Source organism: Camelus bactrianus, chromosome X, assembly GCF_048773025.1.
Source record: "Camelus bactrianus isolate YW-2024 breed Bactrian camel chromosome X, ASM4877302v1, whole genome shotgun sequence".
Lineage (NCBI taxonomy): Eukaryota > Metazoa > Chordata > Mammalia > Artiodactyla > Camelidae > Camelus > Camelus bactrianus.
This window is the reverse complement of record NC_133575.1, coordinates 104,346,737-104,365,067: the sequence shown is the minus strand read 5'-3', so window position 1 is coordinate 104,365,067 and position 18,331 is coordinate 104,346,737. Positions and strand designations below refer to the sequence as shown.

At 39.4% G+C, this 18,331-nt stretch overlaps 1 protein-coding gene and 1 pseudogene across 1 annotated transcript in view; both read right to left on the bottom strand.

Moving 5' to 3' along the window:
• The window catches only part of SLC9A6 (solute carrier family 9 member A6), a 50,588-nt gene that overhangs the window by 15,965 nt on the left and 16,292 nt on the right, over positions 1-18,331 (bottom strand). The window contains exons 7-12 of the mRNA XM_010952510.3: positions 14,099-14,240; positions 12,440-12,545; positions 12,045-12,133; positions 9,646-9,759; positions 5,348-5,459; positions 4,277-4,430 (exon numbers count right to left, since the gene is read on the bottom strand). Coding sequence (XP_010950812.2) covers positions 4,277-4,430; positions 5,348-5,459; positions 9,646-9,759; positions 12,045-12,133; positions 12,440-12,545; positions 14,099-14,240 — 717 coding nt within the window. The remainder of the gene's footprint in view (positions 1-4,276; positions 4,431-5,347; positions 5,460-9,645; positions 9,760-12,044; positions 12,134-12,439; positions 12,546-14,098; positions 14,241-18,331) is intronic.
• On the bottom strand, positions 2,792-2,848 carry LOC123616167 (U7 small nuclear RNA; annotated as a pseudogene).

Below are 18,331 nucleotides of genomic sequence, written 5' to 3'. Positions count from 1 at the left end.
ACACTGAAGGGAGGAAAGCGATGCGAGACCTTATTCAGAATTCAAAGAAAGGCTCATTTCTTCTTTGCTAAAATGGCCAGAAGCTGTTTAATTTTCTTAGGCACATTAAATTCTAACCACATTTGTGTATCTAAAGTGACATCTAGTGGTCTTGAAGGTAGCACACTTGTAACTCTCAGATGGAACATTACTGGAGGCCAAGTCAATATAATAAACATTTACAAGAGCAGTTATTATCTGCCATTATCTGCAGGTGCTGTGCTGGCACAGGGCATAGACATGAATTAGACATCACCTTGCCCTCAAGGAGCTCACACACTAGAGGGGGAGACAAACACAAGTGAAAAAAAGCCCCAGGGCTTTGCAGTCAGGGAGAGCTGGGCTCCCATCTGACTTCAGCTCCTTTCTGGCTGTGTGAACTTAGTCCAGTCATGCAGCCCCATGAACCACAGTTTTGTCACCTGGAAAATGGGGATGATCTCTACCACGCAGAGTTGCTGCAAGATTAAATGAGAAAATGTGTCTAAAGATTTAAACAGAGTGTCTGATACATCCCTGACACTCGCTGAATGGTAGCTCTTGTAACAATACTGTCATTACAGGGCTGACTGAAACAAGTGCTATAATAGAGATACCTCATCTTAAGCAAACGGAAGTGTGGTTCTGCTAGGAAAGAAGAGGGCAGAGGGAGGAGGCACTGGAGTGGTGTCATTTTCAGGGAAAGAAAGAGAATTCCAGGCAGAGGCAACAGTATGAGCAAAGTCTTGGAGTTGGGGAAGTGCAGATATGTGTGGTGAATGACAAGGAGCCAAACGTGACTGGCACAAACTGCGCGGAAGGACGTAGGAAGAGCTGGCTGGCTCTAACTCCCTGAGGATCTGTTGTTCACACAACAGCTGGAGTGATCCTTTTACACTGTAAATAGATTGTGTCACTCTCTTGCTTTCAAATCCTGTAAGACTGCCAACTGGATTGTAAAATTAAAACTCCTTACCATGTCCTACAAGATCTGAGAGCAGGGGTCCACAAACTACAGCCCACAGGCCACATCGGTACACATTCTGCTTTTGTGAATCAGGTCTTGTGGGAACACAGCCATGGCAACTGATTTACATATTGTCTTTGGGGGCTTTCACGCTAGAGTTGAGTAGTTGAGACAGAGACCGTAAGGCCTTCAAACCCTAAAATTTTTACTCTGGCCCTTTACAGGACACGTTTGCCAATCCCTGCCCACCTCATTTCCTATCTATCCTTTGATCAGTATATTCCAGCTAGGCAGGCTTTTTTGTTTTCATTCAACAGGCTAAGTTTGTTCCTGCCTCAGGGCCTTTGCACTTGCTCTCCCCTCTGCCTAGACTGCTCGTCTTCCTGCTCACTGTTTAACTGGCAATATCTTGTCATTCAGGTAGACTGAGCTCACATGTAATCTCGCAGAGAACCTTCCTGATCTCCACTTCTAGATAAAACACATTCTACCCCCAGCTACCGTCACACTACCCCGTTTGCCATCATGGCATTTAATACTATCTAAAGTGGTCATCTTCACTTATTTGCTTGCTAGTTTACTGGCTGTCTTCTCCCACTGAAGTATAGACTTAATGAGACCAGGGACTTTTCAATGTTATTACTACCACTGTCCCTCTCCAGAACAGGGTCTCTTAACCTTCACATTACCAGCATTTTGGCCCAGATCATTCTTTGCTATGGGGGCTGCTCTGTGCACTGTAGGACGTTCAGCAGCATCCTTGGCCTTTACCAATGAGATGCCAGTAGCAGCCTCCTCTCTTTGATTGTGACAATCAAAAATATCTCCAGACACTGCCAAGTGTCCCTTGTAGGGGGAACCATCCCCAGTTGAGAACCACTAAGTTAGAGCTTAAAACAGCACCTCAAAACATGGTTGGTGCTCAAACAGTATTTATCGAATGAATGAATAAGAGGCACAGTTGAAATGCTGTGCTAAGAGCTTTACAGATATGAGCTCACTGAATCCTTGCAACAACCCTGGGAGGTATGTACTATCACAGACACTACAGATGAGGAAACTGAGGCTTAGAAAGGTTAAAGAACTTGCTCAAGGTCACAAAATTAATAAATGAAGGGGCAAGAACTCAAAGTCAAGTTTAATCCTGCATGAACCTTAAAACTGAAGGATTTATCAGTATCCTCAAAACTGTACTAGACAAATTTAGGGGGAGGTAAGAGAAACTTAAATTCCTCTGTTTGAAAAGAGGCCAAAAAAAAAAAAAACCCCTAACAACAACAATAGCAACCAGTTAGGAACCTGACTGTAAGGTAATGTATACAGTTAAATGCCAAACTACTATCGGACAGACAAGATGGGCCAAGGAATGTGCAAATCTGGGGAGTTGGATTTGACTTCATGTGAGTAGGTGGGTTTTTTCTGGGGGGCAGGTAAGCATGCGTATTTTGTTTGGTTTGTGTGGAAGGCAGTTAGGGAAGAGAACTGATTCTACTTAAACACTAAGACTCCATTTAATTTAAAAGTGTTATTTTTCCTAAATTATCTTACATTTAGTTTAGTTCGTCTTAGTAAAATAAGGAAGACTTTATTCACAAGCTCTTGAGAAAAAGGAGTTTAATCCTTCCAAAATTGACTACCTCATTTAAAAAAAATTTTTTATTGACTGCCTTATTTCTTGATGCAGCAATCTAGGAAAAATTAAGTGAGACTGGTGGCTTCTCTGTCCACCATTTCATAGTTTGTATGACCTTGAATAACTTAGAAACTTTTTTTTTTGTTTTTGTTTTTGTTTTTGTTTTTGTTTTTTTGGGCTTTCCAGTGCGGAAAGCCTGCTAGACAAATTCTAAAAGAGCTGTTACACTACTTAGAAACTTTTTAACCCTCTATTTCCTCACTTGTAAAACGGAGCTATTGTGATTAGAGAAATATGAAAAATGCACTTTGCACAATGTCCAGCATACAGTAGGTGCTCAGCAAATGTCAGGCACTCCCTGAGGTAATAATCAGGGTTATAAGAACATTATTTCTGTGTATTTTCAATTATCTACAATAACAGCACTGGAATTTAAAAAAGGTATTTCAATAGTAAAGAGAGATAAAGACAATAATAACAACATTCCAGGTCTGATTAAGGGCTGGTTGCTATTTAGAATGTTAAAAGAAAGGCATAATAGAATGAAAAAAAATGGAGAACAGAGTCTATAAAATGTGAAATACTATTTTCTCTAATGAACCCCACATATTCTGGAAGCTCAGCAGCGCTTAAGGTCTATGATGTTTCAGCAAACACAGAAGTGAAATCTACAAAGGCTTTAGCAACACAGACTGCTGTACCCATGGAAACAAACGCAGGACTCCTGAGATACGAGGGAGCTGTCCAACTGAATACATTAACTAGCGTGCCATTGAGACTAAGACCTCACAATCTTGCCCTCGGATTGTCAGGTCAGAAACAGTGCAGATCATAAAGATGAGAAAGAATGACAATATCTTGTCATTGATTGGGGCTGAGATAAACCGGACTGCCTCATACATTCCAGACAGAAGGAAATTTTTGATCCAATCTGGTGATACGGATCAAAAGCCTTAAATATATGCATATCCTTTGATCAAGCAATTCCACTTCTAGGAATGCATCCGAAGGAAATAAACAAGTGCACAATGGTGTATGCATTTACAAGTGTTACACTGTTAATGGTAATGGTAATAGTGAAATCCTCAGTTGTTAACAGTAATGGCATAATCCTAGAAACAATACAAAAGTCCAATGGTAGGAATTTGGTTAATAAGTTATAATATATGCAGCCATTAAAATAATGATATTTACTAACATAAATGTCCATGCTATATTACATATAAAAATCAGTTTACAAGAGTACCTGTAGTAGGGAGGAGGGTCTAGCTCAGTGGTAGAGTGTATGCTTAGCATGCATGAGATCCTGGGTTCAATCCCCAGGCCCTCTATATAAATAAATACCTAATTACCTCCCCCCGACCCCCCCCCAAAAAAAAGTTAAAAGAAGAGTACCTGTAGTGTTGCCCCTTTTTGTTAAAAAAAAATACAATGCACAGCCAAGAGGTCTGGCAAAACAGCCCTCAAAGTGTTAACAACAGTTTTTATTTTTCTTTTACATATTTTCCATTTTTTCCCTCTACTACACGTTATATACTTGTTAAAAGGAAGAAATGAATATTATACATTGGTTAAAGCTTAAAATTTTCTCATGATTAAAGGCAAAATAACCTGAATTATAACTTAATATTAAAAGGAGGTCCCCAGTCACAACTTACCTGATATGCAAGCACGACAGCATGGCAGTGGTGCCGCCACCAAATACCCACACAGTAAAGAACACGATCAGAAGTGTGGTGCTGAACATCATTTGCCGGGCGTAAGTGGCAGTATCTCGAATGGCCAAGGCAAATGCCATTGCGCCACGAAGGCCTACAAGGGAATGAAGGAGGACAGTGTGAGCTTCATAAATTCAGAGAAATAAGGCACATTCTGAGAACTTAGAGGAGCATGAACAGATGTGTAATATATATTAACGTACACAAGTATATACAAACAGAAAAAGAATTAGTAGATGACACCCACAGGCATTGATCATTTAACAATTTATTGAAATCTATTTTAAAATTTACTTACACTAAAGTCTACTCTTTTGGGTGTACAGGTCCATGAGTACAGAGGTGTGTGACCACCTATCACAACCAAGACACAGAATGGTTTCATTGCCTCCCCCCAGCAAATTCCTTTGTGCTGCCTATTTTTAGTCTAACCTCCCTGTCACCTAGCAAACCCCTAGCAACCACTGACCTGTTCTGCGTTGCTATGCTTTTGTCTTTTTGGGAATGTCGTGTAAATGGAGCCTACAGTATGTAACCACTTGAGACTGGCTTCTTTCACTCAGCACAGTGCCTCAGAGGTTCATCCACGTTGTCGTGTGGATCAACAGTTTATTCTTTTTAGTGCTGAGTAGGATTCCGTGGCGTGGCTGTACCACAGTTTGCTTATTCCCTCTCTCATTGGAAGACAGACAAGTGGGCTGTTTGTATGTTTTGGCAATTACAAATAGAATTGCCATAAACATTCACATACAGGTTTTTGTGTGAAAAGGGGTTTATCTTCTTCACCACACATGACATAGTTCTGAACCAGGAATTTAGAACCAGAACATGAAAAAAATTCCCAAAGAAGGGAATGGAACACTTTTAAAAAGAATTTTCTATCGGAGGCTGCAACTTCAATGTTTAAGGGAGTCTTACATTACTAGCATTATCATTTCCGTTTAAAATCAAGCTAGTATATGCACGGTGAGTTGTTTCTTGGAATAGGCAAGAGAGGGAGTTACAACTTACCAGCAAACATCATCATGTGTTGAAAATTGGATCCAATCTTACTTCTTCTACCCAAATTAAGTAAGAGGGACAATGGGTAAATATTGGCAGCTCTTCCCAAGAAAATAGCAATCTAAAATTATTAATAGGTTAAGGATAATTATTTTTATTATTAACATTCTTTAGATTACACATTCAGGGTGGTGAAAGACTATCTTAGGGAGCTCAGATTCTAACACACAGCCTTTGCATTCCGTCGTCTGCCACGACAGTTCTGTATCTGCACTGTCCAACATGGTGAGTGCCTGAAGTGTGGCTAGTGTGACTGAGGAACTGAGGATTTTCATCAAATTTCATTTTAATAAACTTAAATGTAAATGATCACATGTGGTTAGCTGCTACCAAACTGGACTATGCAGGTCTAACATATAGGAAATTCATGAGATGAATAGAAACATGATTCAAAGCAGAGCTTCTCTGGCATAATCTTAAGATTACTAATATAACAGGGTAGTTCATTTTAATTGTCAATGTTGGTCGGGGAAAGAGTAACACTGGCTAAACTTGCCCTTGATTCCTCAGAACAAAGGTCAGGGCAGCTCTGACACCTCATACCGCTGACATTCCTGCCAGCTCTAGCGTCTTCCTCTGAGTCTACAGTTCCACTTTGCTTCAAAGGGAAGTCTTGATGAGAATTTAGAATGGTTTTAACTAGAAATGAATCTTAGTGTCTTTTTCTCCAGTTTGCTGTCTATAGATGCTCTTCCTTTACAAATACAATTTTTATTTCAGGGGTTCTAAGACAGTCTCCACCTCACTTTCTGAAAGGAATACAAAGGAGAAATCTAAGATTAAAAACAAAGCAAGATGAGGGGAAACAGTGCTGACCTGAGTAACTTTAGAAATGGGGGGGAGTCTGTAGGAGTAAAGGTAAAAGGAACTACGCAGAAGTATTAACATGCTCATTGATAAAGCTGTTTCCCATGGAGCACTGGGTAACGATCCGGACACTGCCATGTATGCTGGAATGGAACAAGTAATGGAGGGTGGAAGGTGGGAGTCAGGTTTCCCACTGTTGGAACGGGAGTTTACTGATCAGCAAGAGGAGGAGGCTAGAATTACCCATGTGGTAATGGATTAGAGTTGGAGACACTGGTATGAACTTGCCTTTGGCTTAATAGAAATAGGGATGGTTACCTATGTTAATATCTATACACATACATATATACAGCAACCTGACACACACTATCTAGGCCAGGTGATTAAGATGAACACCAACATTATTTACATGCTAATAAGTATGTATCCTTGATATGATGCCATGAGAATGGTACTTACTTCTGTGGTCTTCCTTCTAAAGAATGCACAACCCCAGTCTAATCATGGGGAGAACATCAGACACATTCCAGCTGTGGGACATTATGGAAAATACCTGAGCAGCACCCCCTCAAACTTGTCAAAGGTCATCGAAAACAAGGAATGTCTGAGAAACTGTCACGGTCAACTGGAACCTCTGGAGGCATGATGATTCAATGAAACGTGGCAGCCTGGCTGGGACTTTGGACATTAGGGAGAAACTTTGGGGATCTGAATAAAACATGAACTTTAGTTAATAGTAACGTATCAATACTGGTTTATTAATTGTCACAAGTATACCATGCTAAGGTAAGATGCTAATAATAGGGGAAATTGGGTGTGGGTATGTGAGAACTTTCTGTATTACCTTCACAATTTTTCTGTAAATCTAGAACTATTTTAGAATATGAAGGTTATTAAAAACAGTGATTCCCTGAAAAAAAAAGCAAAAGAAAATAAAACAGTAACAACAAAACATGTGGGCCAATGTGGCATCAACTGCTAATTATACCCCCAGTATCTATTCTTCATTCCTTTAGTAGGAGCACATACTCCTCCCTCTCATCTCCAATTTTCATCTGAGCACGCTGCCACCTAGATAAAGAATGTAATTCCCAGCCTCCCTGGCAGGTAGGTGTAACCAGTGGATGTTAAGTGGAAGTGATGTGTGCATTTTGTGGCTCGTGTCCTCAAAGGGAATTGGCAGACATAGGGGTAAGCAACCTTGGACCCTAAGAACAAGGGCCACTCCCTAAGGATGGTTGCAAGAAGGCTGCTTGGGTCCCTGATGACTCTGTGGAGCAGAGCTGCTGCATCAGTCCAGACTTTTACATGAGAAAGAAAGAAACTTCCACTTTGTTTAAACCTCAGTTAATTTAGGTCTTTGTCACATGAAACTAAACTTACATCTTAAGTAATACAGCCAGCAAGAGAACAATTCTCTCCTGGTAAGAGTCAGTTTTCATGGTAGGATTCTGTATTGAGGAACTTCAGTTCCTAACAGACTCAGAAACCTACAGAGAATATTTAGCCTTATTTCTGGATAAGTCTAGTGGACCAAGCCACTTGAATGCTCAAAAATTTCTCAAAGACGAGCAGGATATGAAGTTACTGATCTCATGGGAGTCTTCCAGCTAAGGCTCTTTTTTTTTTTTAATTAATATGGCTTTATCTTTTTTGCCTGAAGTTCATTCTCAGAAGACTAAGACTCTGCAGAATGGCATTTCAGTAATACTTCACTTTCTAACAGAGATCCTACTTAGAGTTTTAATTAAAAAATATTTCTGCTAATCTCTTTTGGCAGAATCTTCATTCCGAGGTGGTTTTTGAAAAATACTACTTCTTTTGGAAGTCGCTAATTCAAACAGCCCTCTCTCTGATCACAATCTTTCTATGTTCCACGTTCATCCATCTTGGATCATTCTCCCACCTCGCTGGGACCTCCAGTCCAAAGATCCCTCTACTTTTGCCTCAAATACTCAGTCTTCTCCCTTCTTCACTTCCTTTCTTAGCCACATCTTTAATAATACTCTTTCCAATACCTTACATTCACTCGTCCCTCTCGGTGTTTTCATTGCACCAACTTGACACGACTATCTATTTTCTCTGTGCTTATAGAGACTCTCCTGGACAGAGTCATACAACAGGGCAGACTGATTCTACTGCTAATACTAACCCCTCAAACTGAAATGGGTCCCCAACACTGCTCAGCAATCCTACTGCATTTCTTTGGTCAATTCACTGTCCCACTCTCTGCAACAACTATTTCCAAACCTTCTCCTCAAAACTCCTACCACCCATGGAAGCCAGCCTCCTAGAGGGTCCCTACTAGTCCACCCTTCTGTAGTCTCTGCTCACACTGTACCAGGGTCCATCTGTGCAACCAATAGAACACGGCAAAAGGGATGATGGGATGTCACCTCCAAGATTAGGCTGTAAAAGGCACTTTGGCCTCCATCTTGGTGCTCTCAGCTCGCCTCCACTGAGGGAAGCTGTCCCACGGAGAGGTCCATGTGGAGAAGAACTGAAGCCTCCAGCTAACAGCCATGTGAGTCAGCCTGGGGCTCCTCCATCCACAGTCAAGTCTCGAGAGTGCAGTCCCGGCCCAGAGCACGACTGCAGCCTCACAAGGATCCTTGAGCCAGAACCACCCAGCTGAGCTGCCCCTGGACTGCAGAATCTCAGAAGCCATGTGAAAGAATACATGTTTGTTGTTTCAAGCTGCTAAATTTTAGGGTAATTTGTTACATAATAGATAACTGATAGGCCACCTGTTCCTATCTCACTTTCAGCAGCAGATCTCACCTCCTACTTTACAGATAAAAATAGAAGTTATCAGACAGGAATGCCATCTTGCAAATGTACCTTCATCTCTACAAACCCTAACCCTCTCCTGGAACAATGGCGGAACTGAGCTTCCTCCCACTGAAGCCCAGTGTTTCCCCACGTGCCTTGGACTCCATCTCCTCCTGCCTTCTCATGAGGCTGGTACTACTGATTGCTCTCTTTCATGTACTCAGCTTCTCCTTTTCAGCTGGATTTTAAAAATTTGAGAGAGAGAGAGAGAGAGAGCGAGCGAGAGAGAGAGAGAGAGAGAGTGCAAGCCTCCTTCAATCTTTCATCATCTTTCAACCACTGCCCTGTGGCACACACTGCAAACTGCTCCCCACCATCCACCCCCTCTTTCTTCCCTTCAGTAATAGAGGACAGACAGTTTTATCTTTCGTGGCTGGCAGGATGGTAGGAGACCTTTTTCTGTCATTCCAATCTGCCAGTATTGTTTGTGCAGTAAACAAAAGTGGAAATAGACTAGAATGGACAAAAGGGTTGAACTCCTTATTTGTTTCACACGGAGGAAATTTTTATATATTTAAATGTATTCTTATCAACCACCCCTCCAGAAAACACATGCAAATCTCACTTAAAAAAAAAGTTTTCATAATAGAATGCATGACAAAGGATACAAATGCCCCTACTACAAAGGTCGGGTTAAAGACATGGTTCTGGAAGGTGAACAGTGTCAGTCCCATGTAGGAGAAGATGAAATTCTCTGCCAAGAAATTGAGAAGCTCAAACAACTGAAACGAAATTTTAGAAGGTTAGTCCAGCAAATAAATTAAGTTACATAATTTGAAACATAAGTATTACTAAGATAATGAAACATACACTTCAAATATGTTAAGTTCATGTATATCCCCAAAAATATGTGATTCAGAGGGGAGCAAATGAGAGATGACATTTCTGGTCCCACAGAAAAATCCAGAAATGTTACCTCTTCACTTCCCCAATCAGTTTCCCTTCTCCAATCCCTGTATTCAGTCATTCTTATCCTCCTCCTCCAAACTCTGTCAATTTTTCTTTTGGAATGTTTCTTGCTGTCCCTGCCACTGCCTTAGTCTAATTTTCATCACTTTCCATCCATAATGCTGCAAAAGGGCCCTAACTGCTATACGTGCCACCCCTACCGTCTATACCCCTACCCAATGAATCTCTCTAAATACAGCAGTTCCAAGACCCTTCCCTCTTCACAGGCTGTAAGAGCCAGTTCAAATTCTTTATCCCAGCATAGAGTTCTTCATGTCAATTCTCACAACACCACCTTGCCATATGGTTTCACTTTTTACATGGGTCTTAGCCCTCACTGAGGGAGCAAGGACTCACATATTATAGTCTTATGCTCTGTACCCCACCCTGATGCCCACCCACCTCCACTCATACACATCACTGTGATGAAAAGGCCACAACTAGAAGCATGAAAATTATGAAGGAGAAGTCTCATTGGTAAAGGCAAATATACAATAAAGGTAGTAAATCAACCACATCTAACGCTAGTAGGAAGGTCAAAAGACAAAAGTAGTAAAATCATCTATAGCTGCAATAAATAGTTAAGGAATACACAAAACAAAAGGATGTAAAATATAATGTCAAAAAACAGTAAATGTGGGGGGAGGGATAAAAAAGCAGGGTTGTTAAAATGCATTTGAACTTAGGAGATCAGCAAATACACGCACCCAATGTTCACTGCAGCATTTACAATAGCCAAGATGTAGAGGCAACCTAACTGCCCATCAATAGATGACTGGATAAAGAAGATGTGATGATGATGTGTGTGTGTGTGTGTGTGTGTATACACACCCACATTCTTCTACATTATTTCTATTTCTTTGATTTTATACACACACACACACACACACACACACAATGGAATATCACTCAGCCATTAAAAAGAATGAAATCTTGCCATCTGTGACAACACGGATGGACCCAGAGGGTATTATGCTAAGTGAAATAAGTCAGAGAAAGACAAATATTATATGATCTCACTTACACATGGAATCTAAAAGCCAAAACAAATGAATAAATACAACAAAACAGAAATGGAGTCATAGATACAGAGAACAAACAGGTGGTTGCCAGAGGGGAGGGGGGAGGGGAAGAAAAGAAATAGATGATGGAGATTAAGAGGTAAAAACTTCAAGTTGCAAAGTAAATGAGTCATGGGGATGAAATGTACAGTGTGGGGAATATAGTCATTAACTATGCAATATCTTTGAATGGTGACATATCAAACCTAGACTTACCGTGGTGACCATTTTGAAATGTATAGAAAAACCAAATCACTATGTTGTGTAACAGGAAGTAACATAGAGTTGTAGGTCAATTATACTTCAAAAACAAATAAACAGACTCATAGAAAAAGAGATCCAATTTGTGATTATCAGAGGTGGAGGATGGGGGTATGGGGAAACTGGATGAAGGTGGTCAAAATGTACAAACTTTCAGTTAGAAGATAAATAAGTACCAGGGACATAATGTACAACATGGTAAATATAATTAACACTGCTGTATGTTATATGTGAAAGGTGTTAAGAAAGTATCCTAAGAGTTCTCATCACAAGAAAAAAAAACATTTTCCATTTATTTATTTTGTATCTGTATGAGATGATGGATGTTCACTAAACTTATTGTGGTCATCCTTTCATGATGTATGTAAGTCACATCATTATTCTGTTCATCTTAAACTTAAACAGTGCTGTAAGTTACTTGTATCTCCATAAAACTGGAAGGAAAAGAAGCCATTGGATTAGGAACACAAGGAAAGAAAGCTATCTGACTGACCACTGGAGCCACAATAATAACAGTCTGATAATATTCTGCTGACCTATCTCTACCCTAAAAGCTGTCACCCTTCAACCTGCCAATCCCATCTATTTCTGGAGTCAATGAAACAAGAGCTGAAATGAGTAGACATCACTTGGAACAGATCAAAGATTATTTTTCAGTAAAAAAACAAAACAAAGATTTGTATTTGTTTCGCTGCAAAGAGGAGAAGTTCATTCACAAACTATAAAGTTTCTCTTACCTGTTTAGTTCTATGCTGAGACTCCGTGGACAAATTATTGTATGTATAATGGGCCTGTGTGATGCCACAAAACAACACTGCAACTACACCTAGAAAAACAATGAGATCCAAGTTCACATAAAAGGAGAGTTCCTAACTTTAATACTGAGGCTCTTATTTTACAGAAGTAAATTATATGCTTAGGATTAAAATTTTCAGTTGTGACTTACTTTATTGAGAGGAACTGCTTCCACTGAAAATCTTTTACATTCTAAAGGGACAGCATAAATCTCAACCCTAACAAGTATGCTCAAATATCAGAGGCTCAAATACTAGTTGGTCCACCTGAAGGAAAAAAAATGACTGGTGAAGTCACTCCTTGTAAAGTTTACAATTAAAAGGAGAAAGTAACCTACCTGTGAAACCCCATGCTTCAGCCAAGAGGAAGGTGCTCCAGGACATCAGGAAGAACAGGCCTGTCTCCAGCAACTGGAACTCCCGTAATTTGGTGAATTTTGTCACGTCACACTGTCAAGGTTGATAACAAGATCTCGTAATACAGAAATGTGGCTAGAACAAAATAAGTCAAAGCAAGGCAACCATGAAAGCAAAAGAAGGGTTCTCTAGTCTCTCTAGCACAAAAGGCACAGAATAAGGAGGCAGGAAAGTGAAGAAACTCTGACTCTAAGCACTGTATGAAGGAGTCAGCAGCCTTCCCTTTGGTTAAGAAGTCCTACAGCTTAGTGCATCCAGTTGTCTTATGGGTATCATGTGCCTCACTAGGAAGCACCCAGTAAAGAACAGAAAGGACAGAAAAGGATGGGGGTGACAGAGCAGATACACAACATGCCCACTTCTAGTAATTCGTGACCCAAGGCAAGACAGCTTCTGTAATTACAGCAATTTACATTTATGAAAAATATATCATTTCCATGAGATTCCATGTTTATCTAATCCTCCAACACCTCTGCGGTGCGCAGCATTCCATGAGGAAGAAACAGGCATCACTCGCTCACTCTAACAAGTATCTGTTAGTTGCCAGCGGAGGGACCTGTGTCAAGCTGTGGTAAATCTCAGGCTGGACTCTACCTTCATCTCAACAAGTGTGTACTACAACACAGAAATTAAGCTCCTCAAGGAACTTGTGCTGGGGAAGAGAAGCTATCTGTCTTGGGTCCTTCTTCAGAACTCTTTTCACTGTCCCTTTATGCCTCAGTTGGTCTGTAAAAAGCCCTAAGACAAGTCAATTCCAGCACAAAGCTGAAGTATAGCATGCTAATAGATTTTCGGAAAAAGTATTTGTTTTATATGAAAGTACCCTGGAGGTTTTAGAGCTGGAAGCTCTTTAGGGATCATCAAGTCCCACTCATTTTCCGGCTGTCCTCGCCCTCTACTTCCTACGCTGAGGTCCCACGAGGTGAAATATCACCGCTTCTATACCAGAAGCTCCAAAAGGCAGAGGCCACGTCTGTCTTGTTTAGCTTTGATACACAGGGCATAGCGTGTGGCATGCAGCAGGTAATCAAGATTTTTAAAAAATAAATACAAGAATGACTTGCTCAGTATTTCCAATAGCAAACTAGTGGCAGTACGTAGGACTCCAGAGCAAAAGGTTAAAATCGGTGAGAGCTGAGATGAACTCCCATCTGTCCTAACCCGGAAGCCCTATTTTGTTCAATTGGCATCAAGGTCAAACATTCCTAGTTCTCCTATTAAATGAAGAGCAAAAGACTGCCGGGCTGAACAGCAGCACAGAACACCTAGAAGCTCTCTGGAATATACCTACCTTTCTATCAATTTAGTCTACAACCTTGAAATTCACTCCTAAAGGGTCACTGTGTCTAATTAGACTTTTGTAGTGAGTGAGGACATGGAGCCCCACACAAAACAATGAAATTCTTTTATTTATTCATTGGTAAAGATGATTGCCTGATGTTTTCACACCAACTACTTGGTTATAAGGTTAATAACTGTAACACAATGTCAATTATTATGGAACTAGGAGAGACCACGGAACACAGTATTCAATTACTCGGTGAAGTTAACAACAAAAGATAAATATAATAAAAGGATATTAAAGCTGTCACCACGCCGGTAGCAGCACCCATTGCGAAAGAGCCACTGAAGATTCCAAGGAAAATTCCAATAGACTTGAACATGGCTGTGACATCAAAGGTGTGGCTGTTGTCTCCAGCTGGCTGGTATGCTACTATTGAGCTACAAAAGAAAGACTGTTCTTACTTCTAGGCGCAACTTTTACTTTTAAAACATTATCTAAAAAATAATAAAATAAATACATTAAAAATCCATTATTTACTATAGAGTTTCAAAGATGAAATCAGAGTGGGGGAAAAACCAAAAATTTTGGATTTGGATTGCCAAAATAAGGACCAAAGGTTATCCAGACACACTGCAGTGGATCCAGCCAGCAAGAAAACTCAGCTTTTCTTAAACGACAATTTCAGAAGGTAGAACATTTTAATTTTAAGATCCTGTCTATGAAGGCTGTGCCAAGCCTTTCTGTCCAGCCTCAAGATATTATGTAGTATTATCCTTTCGTGACTCTGTTTTTGACTTACTGTTATTGAGTGTCTGAAAGCCCTAACATACTAATGTGAACAAACTAATGAGAAATTCCATGTACTTCCAACAGAGGCATAAGAATATAAAGAATATTGTTCAACACTCAACTCGGCCATGTTCTGTTTTTCCTATGGGAAGAAAAGAGATGACTGAAGTAGCCTTTCAACTTTTAGAATACCTGCTATCTAGTGACTCACTGAAATGGACTTTTATGGGGAAAAGGGCTTGAAAGGCCTTCCAGGGAATTAGAAGCCACTCAACAGTACTTTTAGTGGATTCTCCACTTCAAACTTCTGAAAGAAAGTCACTCTCTAAGAGGCCAAGACAGGCAATTACAAGGGACACTCTTCATCTTGAACTCACAGTCCAAACCTGGTCTAAAAATACTTCTTTTAAAACAGTTGCCACAGGAAACAAATACAGCTGAGAAAATCAGTGCTGCCAACAGGTCTCTGGCAGGAGTGCCTGCCATTACTAAGTCAGTTCTTAGTTAATTGAGGTACCAGTGTTTTTATAATAAGTCCAGACTCAAAGACATCATACAAAACATGTCAAAGAAAAGAAGGAGAAAAAAATACATTCCTAAGAATATAATGAATTCTCCCTGTGATTACTACAACGATTTTTTTCTGGCTCAAGGCTAAAAAAGTGGCCTTAATATACCATGTACACCAAGTTCTTTTCATATATTCCTGGTTAAGTTAAAAAACAAAACAAAACAAAATCTAAAACCAAACTAAAATGCCCTCATTTTATCTATTTTATCAAAGTACAGCTCTAACATGAATTTCTGGTAATGGCATCTAGGCTCAATCTGAACTGAAAATTTTTAAAAATGTGTATTTCAATCTTCAAAGTGACCAGATCATTTTGGGAGTAGCAGACGTGGTGTTGTTTTAGTGAATGTGAAATGGCCTTCAACGCCATTCTAACTTACCTACGCACAAGGGGCCCCACCACTGTAAATGAGATTTGGAACACATAAACATGAAATATAGCAGCTGGCTAGAGGAAAGAAAGGATATTGCTACAACAACAATCCTTCTCCCTGGTGACAGTTTTCAAAATGCTGGCAAGAGCGAAATATTGATGCCATGCCTCCTGAGACTGCTTTCCCTGGAGTAGTTCATGGAAATCCAAGATTCACACTAATAATTATGTTATATTCTTTAATTGCTAAAATGTACAAGGAAATAGGAAAAGCACGGTGGGCTGAGAACAGATGAGAGGTTTGTTTTCTTCCTTTCCAGTCAAATGCTGGCCTCTGGTTTGAAATCTTAACTTGTCTTTTCTACATAAGTCAATATTTTATCTTGACGCAGCAACATTTTCAGGAATACTTTAAAAAAAATCCTGAGAGTAATATAACGTACAATTTAGGAGGAAACATCAACCCATCATTCCACTACTCTGACAGGTCTCTTATTTTCCTTCTGTATTTCTTTCCCCTCTTTTTGCTACACACATGTTTTTTCATGTTTAGTTGTAATCATAGTGAACATACGGTCCTGAATTCTGCTTTTTCAAATGACAATGACATAACAATTATTAGTCTCTCTAACTGTAGTTAGACTTCAAAAATGGTCCAAAGAGATATAACATAATTTATTTAACCATTTCCTGACTGTTGGACATTTATAAGTTGCTTCTAATCTTTTTCTACTATAAATAACAGTGGGCCCTTCTGCATCCCCATAAGATCATGAGAGTAAAATGTCTGAGAGGGGAATGAAACAGGATAGAAGGGATCAGGGCACAACCACTGAAGGAATGACACAGCAATTGAGGACAGGACAAACTGGTTAGAACCAAGATGGTGGAAGATTTGACTTCCAGTAGACCTTGAGTCTCATGGCACACCCACAGGTGCCATGACAGTTCGTAGGCTGACCATAAAAGGTCAAAGAGCTGGCAGGGGCTTGATTGCTGGAAATCCCTGCCCTGTTCCCCAGAGTAGTTAGAATAATACTACTCATTAGTGTATGAAATTACCAAGCCCATAAAACCTAACAACTGCACCTCGTGGTCACTCTCTCTCTCTTGCCTTCTAAGTCATTTTCCATTCTGAGTGAGACAGACTGCACTCTATCTATGGAGTGTCTATCTCTCTAAATAGACTTGCTTTCACTTAAAAAAAAAAGAAATAACAGTGTGAAAGAACATATTTGTGCTTTTCACAAATTGTGGACTATTTCCCTGTGCCACATTCCAAGAAATAGGGTATTACTATACCTATGGCTCCTTTTAATGTCAAGAAACAGCTTTCAAATCGATCTCCATTACATTTTTGGAGGGAAATATGACTATATCTCTCAGTCTTTTTAGTGATCATATCCATTGGCCTAGAAATTCTACTTATAAATAATATCCTACAGAGATACTCTCAAGGATTCACAGAAATTTACACGCTATTCACAATAATACAATATTAGAAAATACCAAATATGAATCAAAAGGGGACTGGAAAGGCAAATTTGTAGTGCATCCATACAATGGGATACTAGAGGTATTAATATTGTACAAAGTCCAAGTGAAAAAAGCAAGTTACAGAAAAGTATGTGTAGTGCTATGCCTCTTTTTGTTTAAAAATTAAAATATTTACATGCATGTTAATATCCTAATGGGAAAAGTCTGGATGAAAATCTTAATAGGGATTATTTCTGAGAGCAGAAATTTCAGGAATTTTCTACTTTCTAAGTAAAGTACTTTGAGTATTTGTTACAAACATGTATTAATTTCATTATCATAAACAGTGACAAAAGATAAAATACAAAAGAGTAGGTGATACCAATTTCAATGTTAACAACAATGTAAAAGTGATACAGTAAGAACAACTGCACTAGACAATTACCAGCAGTAACTATCTTCATTAACAATTGTTTCTCTTGTTAAGTGCATAGGTAAAAATGGCCACTTATTTAACATGTATATCTCTAGTAACTAGTAAAGTTAAAGTTTGTCTATCATGTGTGTTTACTCACGCTTACATTTTATAAAATGCAAATGATCCTTAAAACATATTTTAAGTTAGTGTGAATTTAAGTCTCCAGAGTAATCATGGTGTATCCATTCAAAGAAACACTAGGTGACTTAGATCGCATCTCTAACTAGATACATATTACACTGTCTCGGTACATATAGCTCCACCTCATACAGCAATATATAAGGGAACCAGTTTCACTCCTCCCTCACCAGATTAAAAGTAGTAATATTAACAAAAAAAAAGTACTGCTAAGTTAACAGGTCAAAAAACAAAAACAACTTCCAACATAAATTTCAAGAAGGGATATCTTAACTTGTTAATTGCCAAACAGAGGTCCCTCAGAAAAGGGTCCCTTTCTTTGTACAATGCTGTTTCTACAGAATATACACATTAGAAAATCATCAAACTAACAGAACTCAACACAAAGCAGACTATTTCTATCTAATGTACTTTTAAAAGGCAAATAAAAGATGATGAAAAACAATGCAGAGCACTCCACCTAGTAACCTCCCCAAGTCAGCAACACAGTGGGTTTCCCTTCATCCTTCGAGCAGGAATTCACTTGCTCACCTGCATTCAGACACTTACACAGCTAATGATTTCCCTGGTATTGATACTCCCTAGATACAGTCCTTCTCCACCAGATTCCACCAGACTATGTAATGAGTTAACTTATCTCCTATGAATCCAGAATAGTACTATCTATGTACCATCCTTGGGAAAATTGAGAGAAGAATCACTT